The sequence below is a fragment of the Odocoileus virginianus genome, chromosome 27 (genome assembly GCF_023699985.2).
Source record: "Odocoileus virginianus isolate 20LAN1187 ecotype Illinois chromosome 27, Ovbor_1.2, whole genome shotgun sequence".
Classification (NCBI taxonomy): domain Eukaryota; kingdom Metazoa; phylum Chordata; class Mammalia; order Artiodactyla; family Cervidae; genus Odocoileus; species Odocoileus virginianus.
Window position 1 is genome coordinate 26,586,165 of NC_069700.1, and position 14,520 is coordinate 26,600,684.

The 14,520-nt window shown below is 53.4% G+C and overlaps 1 protein-coding gene across 5 annotated transcripts; it reads right to left on the bottom strand.

The window, feature by feature from the left end:
- Positions 1–134: 134 nt before the first annotated feature.
- Positions 135–13,363, bottom strand: RSPH9 (radial spoke head component 9). Of its 5 annotated transcripts, XM_070456374.1 has the most exons (7): positions 13,048–13,362; positions 9,606–9,771; positions 7,481–7,610; positions 6,912–7,068; positions 3,966–4,058; positions 2,255–2,263; positions 135–345 (listed from the first exon to the last, which is right to left on the bottom strand). In XM_070456374.1, exons 1-7 carry the CDS (start codon positions 13,353–13,355, stop codon positions 150–152), a joined length of 1,059 nt encoding a protein of 352 aa, XP_070312475.1. In that variant the 5' UTR covers positions 13,356–13,362; the 3' UTR covers positions 135–149. The 5 variants fall into 5 exon arrangements, with proteins under 5 accessions (XP_070312475.1, XP_020769726.1, XP_070312474.1 ...); XM_020914067.2 differs by lacking the exons at positions 2,255–2,263; positions 3,966–4,058 and having other exon boundaries at positions 6,922–7,068; positions 13,048–13,358; XM_070456373.1 differs by lacking the exons at positions 135–345; positions 2,255–2,263; positions 3,966–4,058 and adding an exon at positions 1,836–2,047 and having other exon boundaries at positions 6,922–7,068; positions 13,048–13,363.
- Positions 13,364–14,520: the final 1,157 nt, after the last annotated feature.

Sequence of the window (14,520 nt, forward strand, 5' to 3'; positions counted from 1 at the left end):
CCCACCGTCCTCTCTTGTTAGCACATTCCAGCCCTCTGCCACTTGCTCTATTTAGAGCTGGGCCTCCTCAGCCTGGACGCCAGATGGAGGTGGAGGTGGGGGGAGCAGCACAGAACAGACCGACCAGATTCACCGCCTTTATGAAAATACTATTCAGACTCTGCACACCCTCCGGGCGGCCCGCCTACAACATGAAGGGCAGGTCTAGGTTCTTCTCGCCGGTGCCCACATAGATGTAGCCATAGTTCTTGGTGCGAGGAGCGTGGTAGAAGGTGAGGCCGGGCCAGAGCAGGCTGCGCAGCACCACCAGGGCATTGCCCCTCTCCATCTGGACACTCCAGGACCCTGGGGGGTGGGGAAGAGGCAGCAGAGGGCAAGGCCTGGGCATCGTGGAGGCAGAGCCCAGCTGGGGGTGTGGAAACCCCAGCTCCAGGCAGCCAGGCCTGAGCATTAAGGTTTCATGGGAAAGGGGAAGACAATTTAATTATCCCGGTGCTTTACTCCTCCTGATTGCCTTTGAGCCATTTCACTGCTCATTAAAGCCACTTCCAGAGGGAGGGCGAAGGAAATGAAAAGAGGTGGAACTCAAAGCAGTCCTTTTTATTCCTGTCAGCAAGTCCAGTGACAGGTTGCATGGGGGAGGAAGCTGGGTCACCCATGCACAGGCGGAGCAGGGCTGGGGCTAGGCCGGGGAGACGCCAGGCTCCTCTCTCCCTGCACTCAGGCTTGCTGGTGGCCTGCCGTCCTTTTGCGCTTCACCTGTCTTGCAAAATTTTGCTCCAGGCCCAGCAGCTTCTCTCTGAGGTGGATGAGACCTGCCGAGGCTCACATAAAAGTGTGGCCTTTTCAGGCCTCCAGCTCAATAGCCCTTTTCTGGCAGCCGGTAGACTGAGAGCGGTCCTTGGTGGGAGGGGACTTGGGCTGCAGCTAATGAGCCTTTGTCTGTCCTGGGTTCTGCCCTGGTTTTTGCTCCCCAGATGGGAGCAGCCCAGCCTGGGGCTGAGTTGTGCAGCCACGAGGACTTGGCGGGAAGGGCCCAATCCAGCTCCAGAACCAAGGGAGGGAGCCGCTGTGTGGGAGGAAGGAGCCTGGGAAAATCGCCCCTGGATGCAGATCTGGAGCTTCTATTCCCCTGCGCCGAGGCCTCTCCCAGCCCAGCCGCAGCTCTGCCCCAGCCCCTGCCAGAAAGGCAAATGCTTTGAAGGTTTTGGTGTTGGACCAGCCAGTGATGCACTGAGAACTGCGCCGAGGCCTTCATCAGCTGCCAGCCCAGCCCGGCTGCCTGGCTCCCGCTGCGCTGCTGCCCCCAGGCTGCCTCCAACCATGGCCCACCCCGATCACTCCACACCCAGCAGCCTTGGAGCTCAGGCCCCACCCACCAGAGGCCACCCTGAATCCAGGAGACCCGACCATCAGGCACCCTTAGCCCTGATGGCAGTTCAGCCCGTCTCAGGGCTCCAGCACCTGCCCAGGTCACAGCTAGAGCTTTCAGGGTGTATGTAGCCTGCTAGCCCTGACCTACTTGAGGGGTGCCCACGTAGGGGCCACCTCAGCACTGTGCAGTGGCCTGCACCAAGTACCACCAGCCAAGAGTGAGGTGATGAAACAGAAGCCACAGTGTCGGCCTGACCCCCGGCCCCCTCAGTGCCAGCCAGATAGTATCGAGAAAGAAGAGTGTCCCTGGGTTCCCAGAGCTCTGGTGGGGCACTGCCCGGCGGGGTGGGGGTGGTCAGAGAAGTGGGGAATATCTCCCTCAGCTCCTGCAGCTTGCCTCTCTGGATCCCTGAGATCTTCCCCCTCATAAACCTGCCTGAAGGTTCTGGAGACTTAGCCTGTTGCTCTTCTAGTCATTCATTCCAGAAAACAGATGGCCTAGGGGTAACAGGAGAGGGGGTGTGACAGAACAAAGTGTTCCCAATACACTGTATGCAGCTTCTGGTCAGAACGCAGACTCCCAGAAGGTAACCCCTGGCAGCTCCCCGTGCCAGTCCCCGCAGCAGCATCTGGGGAGTCCCTCTCTGCTCCAGGAGTCCACAGCCACAGTCCCCTGGAACTGAAAAAAGTCAGGCTCTGACCACACAGAGAAGGCAGCTTACAGCCCCACCCTGGGCCAAATGCTGCCCTGGAGAAAGAACTGGAGGCCCCCAACCAGACACACTCAGCAGTTCCCTGTCACCAGTGCTTTGGCACACCCTGGGCAAGGACTGGGTCCTGGCTTCCCCGGTACCAGCCTGCCCACATAGGACTTGGCCACCTCTTGCTTCTAGTGGGTGGGGGAGGGGCCAGGCTCCTCAGGGGCTCCCCCTACACTGGCCAAGCAAGAGCAAGGAGAAACAGGGTTCCCCCACCAGGGTTGGGGATCTGCACCATGCAGGCCCAGGGTGCTGGCAGAGTACAGAAGTGCTATGTGAGGGGCTGGCCAGCCAATGACACTACTTCCTCCCTCCCCTGCATTCCTGTCACACTTCTGTCCTTTCCTTGTCTCTGGCTCAGCTTGTCGCCCAGGAAACACATACTCTCAACGTGCCAGGAGTCACGTAGCATCTACCTGGGAAGCCAGGCTCTTGCTTTCACCTTCACCCACTTTTATTACTGCAGCTGCTGGCAAGGCTGGGCCCAGCCAGAAGGCCGCCACTGGGACTCTGAGGGAAGCAGCCTCCTGCAGCCCTGGTGTTTGCAGCCCATGCTGTCTCTCAAGTCTCCCCAGACCTCCCCCTCCAGCCCCCTGGCAGCCACTCTTCTCCACAAGCTCTCTCTTCTGAGGATGTGGTGGGATACAAGCTGGTTAACCAGGAATGGGGCCTCCTGCATGAGCAGGAAGTCCTGGGTTTCCTGGGCCTTGGGGGTCTCACCCACCTTGCCAGTGTGGGAAGCTCAGGCTGGGAGATGCTCATCATAGTTACATTCCCCTGCCCTCCAAGAAGAAAGGCAGCCAAGTTCTGATACTAAGTTGGAGGAGGAGAGTGGACCAGGCTGGAGTTCAGGGCTGTCCAGGGGCGGCAGATGGCTTAAATCCACTCAGACCAGCACCACACAACTTGTCTCACACACACAAAAATGGCCACAGGCCCCTTCTCAGAGCAACCACTCCCCCACACCAGGGCCACGGCACATGGGAGGGGTGGGGGCGGGGACAGGCAGAAGTGCACCCAGTCTTACTGATGGGCAAGGCCAAGCCCCTTGGTGCAGAAGGCTGAGCACCTGTCACCTGAGCCTCCACTGGACTGGAAGGGAGGCGCCACCTGCATACCCCATCAAGAGAGGGCTGATCCCAGACCCCGCGTTGCCCACGCTCCCCAGTGCTGTCTCCCGTCCCTCACCTCTGCCCAGCCATCAGGCTGCTTTCCAGGCAGGCAGGCCCCTTGCTGCCCTCTGCTGCCTACTCTGGGCATTGTGCTGGAGCCCTCGCTGCTTTGTATCGGGCAGTCCCTGAGATCTCTCTGTTCCAGCCCAGAGTGGAGCAGAGAGTCGCTCTGCCCTCCACCCACGTGCTCTGCTTCCGAGGACACCTGTGCAGCACCTGCTGTTTTACATTGCCACTTCCCATCCTCTGTTTCATTTGATCTTCCCAAACGTCTGTGAGGCACGGATGGTGCCTTCTTCTCAGCAGCATGTCCGGTCCCTGGGACATACTAGCTGCTCAGTGACTGTTTACTGACAGTATAGAAGGTGAAGGAGCATTGAACAGCAGAGTACTGCCCAGAATTCTGGCATCCTGACTTAGTTCTCCGAGTCTCACCTAGCAGCAGCCCGAGCTCACTGAACTCTTGGCTCTTGCCCTGTGTCTGCCTGAAGGATGCTTCGGCCGCCAAAGCCCTACTCCCACAGAACTCCACAGACCTCATGACACAGTGGGACGTCTTGGGAGGTCACAAGTGGCTCCAGGCAACATCCCTCCATCCTCTCTCCAGCCGAGGGTGATCCAGGGACCAGCTGCTGAGCGCCTGGCCAACCCACGTGGCCACAAAGAGCAGGAGTCCCGGGGACTGCCTGACCCGTTCCTGCTCACAGGTAACACAGGGTTCCCCTCAACAGTTGCCTCAGACCCAGAAAGGAAGCTGATCCTACCCAGGCAGGAAGCAGCTCCTGGATCCTGTCCTTCCTGCCAGTGCTGGTGCCCCAGGGCACTCTCTGTTGGGACTTTGCTTCACTTAGCGGCCCGGCCATTCCGGCTGCTGTCTGCCTGGTGGGGCAGCCTCCCAGCAGCTCCTGCTCTTTCAGGGGCAGATCTGGCAGGGAGTCTGGGAGCAGGGTCAGAGTGTCTTCTCTCCCCCTGCCAGCCACACTTTAACCACCACACCGCAGGCCCCACCACACCATCCTGAGTAAAACCCGGCCAGACTTCCTGCAGGCTTTCTAATGGTGGCTCTGGGAGGAGGGGAGCTGGAGGCCCAGAACTGTGGAGTTTCCCAAAGTCAGGCCAGGAGAATCTCTCCCCTCCGGCCCCCCTACGCAGGAGACACCGGGAGCCCTTCACTCCTAAGGCTCCAGCACTAAGGACAAGGCAGCGTTCTGGGAGGGACGGGGGTGTCGAATCATCGGTTGACCTCTCAGCCCTGAGGCCCACTGTTAGTGCAAGAAGTCTAGGCTCTGGGGCTGGGAGGGAGGCCCTCTTGGGTCATCCCCCGCCCTCCCCAGTCACCCAGCCCTCTGAAGGGAGAGCCTCATCCGCTGGCCCTGGGCTCCCTGCTGCCGCGGCTAAGTCTGCACTGGGCAGAGCTTTCCAGCCACACTCTGAATCAGGGAGGGGCTACTGCCCCCAGATTAGGAGCACCAAGAGGACTTTTCTCAGTCCGCCACGCAGGCCCTGGCACTGGGTCCCACCACCACAGTGTTCCTAACTCCTTTTACCAACCAGGGATGTGCAGTCCCCTCCAGCCCCTAGTCAGGTGGGGAGCACACACAGAGTTGGAGGAGGTAATGGGAATCTGGAAAATGTGTCTGATGGATAAGAAATTCTCACCCTCCATAACCATCTCCCTGCCAGGTCCAGGACCCCCAGTCTATTCTCAGGGAGGCTTGACTCTGGTGCCCCCGTGTGGTGGAGGCCAGCGTAGCCACTCTGCTGGCAGCCCTTAGCCCCTGTGACCCATGGCCCGGCCCCCGGGGGCACTGCAGTAGCCCCAAAACGGCCTCCAGAGCCCTGGCTTGCCCTGCTGCATCCATTCATGCACCACTGCCTTGTTATTGCAGATCTGCCTACAAGCCACCAGCAGCTCCTACTGCCTTGGCCTACTCCTAGGGCTTCCCAGGTGGCTCAGTGGTAAAGAATCTCCCTGCAATGCAGGAGATGTGAGTTCGATCCCTGGGTCAGGAAGATACCCTGGAGAAGGAAATGGCAACCCACTCCAGTATCCTTGCCTGGGAAATCGCGTGGACAGAGGAGCCTGGCAGGCCACAGGCTATAGGGTCACAAAGAGTCGGACACAGCTGAGCAACTAAACCCTCCTACCCTTTGGCCCTCTAGGCCCTCCCTAGCCTGCACAGCCCCCCTCTAAGGCCTTTTTGCTACTGAAAACAGTATCAGTAATACTTATTGATTTTTACTTAAGTCCTGAATGTCTTAAACACTATCATAAATGTTTTGTATATGTGTTATTTAATTTTCATAACAACCCAATGAGGTAGAAAATATCAATTTTCCCCTTTTAAAAATTGAGGCACAAGGAAATTGAGGGACTTGTCTGAGGTGACCAGGTATTACACAACAGATTCAGGATTCCAACACAGGCTTTCTGGTTCCAGAGCCCTTGTGTTTAACCACTACTGCTGTCTCACCCCTACCCTAAGTTCCAGCCCAATTGGGTTGCTCATGGCTCCTCAGAACTGTTTCCCCCTGGTGATGAGGGTGACTACTGTCCTGCAATTCCCACTGTCCACTGAAAATACCATCTACTTGATACCACGGTTAAGCCGAGACCCTTGGAGTCTAATGCTTTAACACATATTGTGTCCTTGGATTTAAACTCTCTGAGCCTCTATTTTTTCATCTGTAAAATGGGGATAATGATATAATAGTATCTAACTAACAGATCAGCAGTAAAGATTAAAATGAACTAAGAAAAAAAGTGAGGCACGGGAAAGAGTGGGTACAGTGCCTGGCACACAATAAGCAGTGTCCTTGTCTTTTTAAGTAGCTCCTAGTATCATTGTCTTTGCCATCATCAATAACAGATCCCCCCAGCTCTCAGAACACCAAGCATGGGGAGGAAAAAAGCAGGGGTGCTGATGCAGTGCCTTGGGTGTGGCCCCTGAATGCCCAGAGCCTGGCACCTGACCTGGGATGCAGAGCCCAGCAAGAGCATCTTCCGAGGACATGCTCTTTACTGATGGAGCCCAGGGAGGAAACTGCCCAGGGGTCTCTGACCCCCACCAACTGCCTGCTGTGTGTCTAGGCCAGGTGGGCCCTGAAGCACAAGAAGGCCTCTGAAGTTGTAGGTTTTAGGATTTAAAAGCACATTTAGCAGGAGACAGATGTACAGAATTCATTTCCTTAGCAGGTGGTCCTCTTCAGGTCAGTCGGTACCTACTCCCTGAGCACCAGCTGTGTGCCAAGCACTGGATCTAACCCCGAAACCAACCCTGAAGATGTATATATATGGCTAGTATTTTCAGGGATGTTTTAGTGGGGGGAAATTCCCAACTTGCCTTCATTCACGACTGATATGAAAATCAAGAGAGACTTCTGTCTGTGGAAGCACCTGGAAGACAATCCTTTTGTCTGCAAACATTTACCAACTCTCTACTAGGAGCTGAGCCCTGTATTGGGCCCTGGAGGAGCCCCCTACTCAAGGTCCCATATTGAACTCCCAGTTCCCACCCAGGCTGTGGGTCCCACTCTTAAGAGGGGATAGCAAGTGGCATGGCCCACTGTTCTGACCTGGGGGTGTATCCAATGTCCTCCAAGTAACAGGCTGTTACCTTTGGGGATGTCATGCTCCAAGGAGTCCATGAAGTCTAGGGACGGGTCGAGCTCAGCCTTCTCTAGCAAGGTCTTGTTCTTCAGCTCAACAGGCTCCCTGAAGTGGAAGTAAGAACTCAGCTTCTTGGCTTCGGACAAGGACAGTCCTACAAAGGGGCGGCAGGTAGGAAGGGATGGTCATCCCCAAGCCCCACAGCCCCCTTCGACTCTGATTGGAGATCACGTGGAGGGGCTTACAGAGGATTCAGTCAGCTACTGATGGGGAACTGAAGGGCAAACAGGGACCAGAGTTCTCTCAGCCAGAACTCGGCTTGGACCCTGCAGCAGACTATGGAGGAGGAGCATGGGAAAAGGTGGGGGGCCCAGCCCCACACACAGCCCCGAACCCAGATGGCCAGGCGCTCTCTCAGCCTTAGGCATAGAAGAGTCAGGGTCCAGTAACTGGCCATTCGGCAGGTCCTCCCAAGTGATGTGGCCACAGTTACTCCTCTGAGAAAACAGGTAGGTTCCCCTGGACTCCCAGACATATGTCTGACTGTGCTCAGGAAGAAAATTTACCTTCAAAGGTCCGATTGACGTTGATAGGTCCAAAAGGGGTCTTAAAGAGGGCGCCTCGGGGGATGACAGCCACAGCCTTGTCGATCTGGTCAATAACGGACACCAGGCGCTTCTCTTCCTTGATCTGGACCTGAGGAGACAGGAGACAAGTTATCCCGCTGGGGTGCTGTGCCCCGTCAGTCACACCTGGTGCAAGGGCCCTCTGCATGTCCATCTGACCTGGGTCATCACGCAGAGATGCCAGGTGCATGGAGATTCACCATGAGTGAAGCCCTTCCCTGCCTTCCCTCCTTCCCGCCCTTTCTTAAACTGGTAATACGTACTGGTGGTGAGTACAGTATTTAAAACTTTAAAAAAAAATCATAAAAAGCGATGTCTCACCTCATTCCTGGTCCCTCAGTTGCCCTCACTGGGAGCAGACTCCATTAACAGTGTTTTATGTACCAGTCCAGAAATAAACCATTCTGTCATCATATTTTAATGTTGCTTATTTTGCCTTTTTAAAATATAAAAGCTATCATGCTGACTGTAGAATATCTGGGTGATATAGAAGTATTTTATAATATACCTAAGAAAATTAAAGCCATTCATAATCCCACCTCCTGAAGGTAATCGCCGATAACATATTGGTATAATCCCTTCTATTTTTTTTCTATGCCTATATTCAAAGGAAAATTAGAGTTACAGTTTATATAGTTTCTTGTCCTGCTCTTTGACTTAACATCATTTCTCAAGTATCACCCCATACTGTAACAGGTTTACACAGATGAAATTTGGTTAGAATCAATATCAAGGGCAACCCCAACCCAAACAAAAGGACTTCATAGAGATGTTTGAGAGAAAACAGCACTTGACGGGGAAAAGGTCACTGGGAGACCCCAGAGCCACTCAGCCACGTATTTCCCATGGGCTGCTGATTGGAATTGTTTACAAAGAAGGAAATGGAAACTAGTAAGTGTCTAGGCCGGGTGCTTTAAGTACATCACCTTGGGAATTCCCTGGCATCTAGTGGTTAAGATTCTGCACTTCCAATGCAGGGGACGTGGGTTCGATCCCTGGTTAGGGAACTAAGATCCCACAACCCTTGTGGCAAGGCCAAAAAAATGGCACCTCATTTAACCTGTACAAGTCTCAGTTCTACAGAAGAGAAAACTGAGAGTATGTTGAGTTTGTCCGGCAGGCAGGGGTTGCAGCTGAAGCATCACCGACCTAGACCTAGACATTTGGCCTCATCCAGGTTCAAGTGCAAAGGCTGGATTTTGAATCACAGGTTTGTCTAGTTTCAGAAACTGGGTTATTTTCCAACCATGCAGTCCCATATTTTAATGTTGTTTATTTTGTTGTTTTAAAATATAAAAGATGTCATGCTTACTGTAGAATATCTGGGTAATATGGAGATATTTTATAACATACCTAAGAAAATTAAAATCACTCATAATCCCACCTCCTAAAAGTAATCCCTGCTAACAGTTTCAAGTGAATGTATCATCTGCCTGTGCGTGTGCTAAGTCTCTTCAGTCATGTCCACTCTTTGTAACCACATGGACTGTAGCCTGCCAGGCTCCTCTGTCTATGGGGTTCTCTAGGCAAGAATACGGGAGTGGGTTACCATGCCCTTCTCCAGAGGATCTTCCCAACCCAGGGATCAAACCCGCGTCTCTTATGTCCCCTGCATTGGCAGGCGTGTTCTTCACCACTAGTGCCACCTGGGAAGCCCAAATGTGTTACCTAGTAAAATACAAATCTATACAAAAATATAAGCACCTGTGCACATCCCCTGACCTCAGAGCAATGCACAGACTGCTTCTTCCCAGCCCTGGACCCATAACCCAGCACTCCAAAGAGCTGCCCATCCCCTTGCCACCCTGTCATCACTCAGGAGTGATGTGACCCCAGGCAGGTGACTTAACAGAGGTTTCCTCCTCTCCACCCCCTGGAGGCAATGCACCAGCTTCCCAGGGCCCCGAGGATGGAGTGAGAGGGCTGGCACGGAGGCCCAGGGCCGAGCACACCCAGCGCTCCAGGCCCCAGGGCCCCAGTGGCTGTGATGATGACCATGCTTGCCACCGTCACAGTGTCCACCAGCTCAGCCCCTCGCATTCAGGCCCTCCTCGTCTTCACTCACCACTACTTCTTCTTCAAAGACCTTCTCGCCCTCGTTCACCTTCTGCAGCTCCGTGTGTTCGTACTCATGGGAGGGGTCTCCCATGAAGCGACCCTTCACCACAGACGTCTGCATCTCCATCTCCTCTGTGGCGGGAGGCAGGAGGCTCCACTCCATGCAGTTCAGGCTGCCAACAACATCCGCATGACCTCAATTCTAACTCCCCTCTCATTCCAGCTTCCTGCCCCTGCCCCTTCTCCCGAGGGCCTGAGGCCCAAGAAAGGCTGTTGGGAGTCACACCTTTCCCCCTTAGAAGCCGCAAGAGCCTGTGGTGTGCCCCACCCCAGATGTGATGACATAAAACTTAATTTCTTAAAAGCTTCAGTCTGTGAATATTCCAAGAGCGTCTTCCTACATAGCTGGATTGTGAGGCTGCAGATGAGCTTCTGGAAGCTGAACTTGCCTTAATTTCAGATCCCTATGCTCCAGAGGGCCCCACATTCATGCTCAGCCTGCCTGCTGAGCTGACACACAGCCATCTCCCCCACGGAGCTCTCCTCCTCTGAGAGCTTCAGGGGCATCACCAGCCCAGTCACTTCTTTCTCACATCCTGCCAGGAAGGGTATCCGCCCGCTCCTCCCTCATCCACCCAGTGCCTACATCTCCAGCCTGCTTTTTCCCCCCTTCACTCTCCACTGGCTCCTTCACTACATGAAGATGCCCCAGCCTTATAAAACTAACAGTCCTCAAATCCATGCCCCTCTGGGAAATGCCCCTTTCCTGCCCCTCCCTCCTCTTCCTCAGCTCTGGACTGCAATCAAGAACACTTCGCCTTGCCAGATCCCTTCCTCCCCACCCCGCTTTCACTCTGACCACTGCACCAGGATTCCACCCCTGGCACCCCAAGAAACTGCCCTGAAGAAGGCAATCCATGGGGCTTACAAGCCAACAAGTGCATCTCCACGTCTGCTTCCTGTGACACCTCCCCTTCCCCAGCGCCTTAAGTATTTCCGAGGATCTATTCTCACCCCTCTTTTGTCTCCACAGTCTCACCTACTTGACTCCCAGAACCCCAGTTACTCCCTAGTGGATACCCAGAATCCAGTCACCTCTTACCACCTCCACTGCTTCCACCCTCATCCAAGCCACCACCTTCTCTCGCCCAATATCGCAGCAGCTTCCTAACTAGTCTCCCCATGTCCATACCGGCTCCCGCTTCGGTCTGGTCTCTACCCAACTGGGAAAACCTAAGCCAGACCATGACTCTGTGCAGACTCTCCCAGTGACTTCCCATTGAGCCAAGTACTCACGGGGCCCTGCATGATTGTCTTGGCCTCTCTGACCTCATGTTGTGAGTGGTCCCCCTCACTCACTCCTCTCTAGCCACACTAGCCTCTACAGGATCCCACAAGTACACTAAGCACGTGCCTGCCTCAGGACCTTTGCACTTGCCTGGAATGCTTTTCCCTCAGATAAACACATAACTCACTCCGTTGCCTCAGGTGTCTTCTCAAATGTTACCTCCTGAGAGAGGCCATCCCGGACCACTCTATTTATAATAGTACCCCATCCTGTATTCCATGTCTCCCTTAGCACTTAGCACCAATGCTAAGCGTATGCAGTATATGTGTGTGTGTTGTCTGTCTTCCCTCCCCTGCTACACACACACTAAAATGTAAACTCCATGAAGACAAGGACTTTAGCACTGAATTCCCCATGTCTAGATCAATGCCTGGCACATACTACGTGCTGGAGAAATAAAAACTTATTGGAATACAGTGAGGTTCAAATCTCTATCTTCAGTCCAAATTTTTCTTTTGGACTCCAAATCTGTACTTTAATATGCTTCCTTACCACTCTGCCCCATGGACACCTGACACCAAATTCACTAGGCCTTCCCTAGTACTTCCTGAATTCTTTCCTAGTGCATGGCAGCAGCCCTTACCCAGCTGCCTAAGCTAGAAGGAAGTGTCAACCTTGACCTCCTCTTCACCTTTCCCCATTTAGTCACAAGTCCTACCACTTCTACCACTTAAATCTTTCCAACCCCGCCCCTCCATTCCTTCCTCCTTTCAGTCTGCAACAGACATCCGAACGCTTGCCCACTTTGAGACCCTTCTGCCCACTCAGGTCTGAGCAGGCTCTTCTTGATTGAAGGTCCTCAGTGGCTCTGCATAGCCTATGGACAAAGTTCAAATCTCCTGGCCTCTCCATCAAGTTCAACATTAACACCCTAGGCTGCCACTGTCATGGTTGCCTACCCTCTGTCCTCCCAAGCCAGCTCCAGCCAGCAAGTCTGCAGTTGTTCCCTCTGACTGGCATGCCTTTCCCCCACTCCTTCCTGGAGGACTCCAGGTCATCTCTCGGATATCAGTAATCTATTAAAAACTGCTCTCTGAATAGCATTGAAACATATATACGACCATATGCGAAATAGATCACCAGTCCAGGTTCGATGCCCGAGACAGGTCACTCAGGGCCGGGGCACTGGGACAACCTGGAGGGATGGGATGGGGAGGGAGGTGGGAGGGGGACACAGGTACACCCATGGCTGATTCATGTGAGTGTATGGCAAAAACCACTACAATACTGTAAAGTAATTAGCCTCCAATTAAATATTAATTTACCAAAAAATGCAAATGAAACAAATAAGATCTTAAAGCTGAGATTTTGAAGGTAAAAAAAAAAAGCTCTCCAGGAGAATGTCCCACCCTGCCTCCCCTTCGTGTACACCTCTGCTTTGCTGTAATTGCTGGGTGTGAATAACTTGGAGATAGGGGAGAGTCTTAGACATCTTTTTAACCCCAGGTCTAGCCTGGAAAACATTCAATCAATGTTGGATTGCTGCATGGATAGATAAATGAACTCTCCAACTTTCTTCGGCCTGAACAAAACGCTTGTAAGATGGGGAGCTCCCCATCAACGGGGTAGTAAAAAAGAGGTTGGATGGTCCTAAATGGCAGTGTCCAGGAAAATTTTCTCAGTTCTAAATCCCTTCTCTTCCATTCCACATTCATTCACTACTTCCTGGAGTGCCTCCTATGAGCCAACACCTCCACCCCAAATGCTTCAGGACCCATTTCCAAACAGCTCCACGCTACCCCTCAAAGCTTCTGACCCTTCTCCAAACTAAAGAGAAACTTTAGTTTAGACCCTTCTCCAAACGTTTCTCTTTGGAAAGCCAGGCCCACCACAGGACTTCTATTCCGGGTTTTCATTCTCCGGAAGCTTTCATCTTGCCCCGCCTCCGTTCTTGCCCCGCTTCCATTATTAAACCATCAGCCTCTAAGTTTCTCTGGCGCCCCTCTCCAGGCGTCCTCCCGGGGCTGCTCTCTCAGATCTCATCCCCTCGCCTTCTGGAACCCGTCCCTTTAGGTCCTACCTCCCACTCGCCCCTTCCCGGCCCGGCATCCCTCCCCTCAGCATCCCCCTGCGGCCGTGGCCAGCCGGATGCCCTCCCCACCTGTACAGGGTCTTGCGCGGTGCGAGCTGGTCCTCGCTCACGCCCTGAGCGATGTAGTAATCGGCGACCAGGCCGAGGATGCGGCCCCAGAAGAGGACCCGATCGAAGCGGTAGTCGCGTTTAACCAGCATAAGCGAAGTGAGCAGCGAGGCCCGACGGTCTGGGCTAAGGCCCTGCCCACTGCCAGACGCCAACTCCAGTGACAGCAGGAGGCTTTCCGCGTCCATCGCGCAGGCGGCTCTGCTCAACGCCCGCCAGGTTGCTAAGAGAAGCCGTGTCCATGGAGACCCAAAGCTCCGCCCCTCCATCCTACCGGAAGCATGATTTCACCCACCTGACCCACGGAACGCTTCCGAAAAGCTTGGGCGTACACTCGCTCCCTTCTGCTTCCTTTCCCCACTGGGTGATGGGAGGTGTTCAGTTGTCACGGCAACGGCATGGTTTTTGCCCCCAGAATAAGCAGGATACAGTGGTAGGTTGGAGGTCCCAACTTAGCCGAATTCCAGGGCTATTTTGCTTCCTCTAAAGCCCCTCCACACAGTCGACATTTATTGAGTCCTCATTGTATAGCATACGCAATGGGGGCTTGGGAAGAAAAACAACGTAAGACTAGCTATATTATTTCACTCCAGTCTGTCCTTTCTTGGCCTCAGAATTTCCTTGGAAAAGAATTTAAGATCCTCCTGGCTCTAAGATTCCCAAGACAATCCCCCCCAGAACCAGGTCTTACAGAGTGGGGTCCACCTATTCCACTGTCCTCAGTCTTCACAGATGGCTTTTTCCCTTTCACAGGATTGCTTCAGCTAAGTGGCAGAGACCTAGAAGCGGGGAGTGGGGTCTCCCCAAAGGTCCAATGTCAGGACTCCAGTGTGGGGGGTAGGGAGGGGCTGGCTGGGCAAGGGGCACCATATAGGGCCACACCCTGGGAAAGGAGGGTGCAAAGAGGGTTACGTGTGTTTATGGACTACACTTCCCCATCAACATTGCCACATACAACATCAACAGCTACATGTTCCCTATCACCTACATTTACCTACCTCAGGTCCCACACCTATTGCTTTTAGGTTCAAATGGTAGCAACAGATGAAAGGCCAGAACCACTGAAGCTGGGGATCTTCACTCCCTGGGCTAGATATGATTTCTTCACCTGCATCTCTGGAGTGCCCAGCCAAGGTTAAAAGAGATAAACAGATACCTCAGCAGGCTTGTTGTCAGGGAAGGAGATATTTCTTGATAAAATTATTAACTGATCTATTAATTTCTGGATTCCTTTGGAGAAGATTCATGAAGTCAGAATGACCTGGGCCCCAATGCCAAGCTGAGAAGTGTCTAAATTACCTGGACAATTAACTTAGTTTTAATTGTCTAGACAATGTTTGTGAAGGTTTTTTAAAGTAGGACTTGAGGGATCAGACTTGCCTTAATGTCTTCCATCTCAAAAGTTTTTAACTTCCATGTTCAAAATTCTCCCTC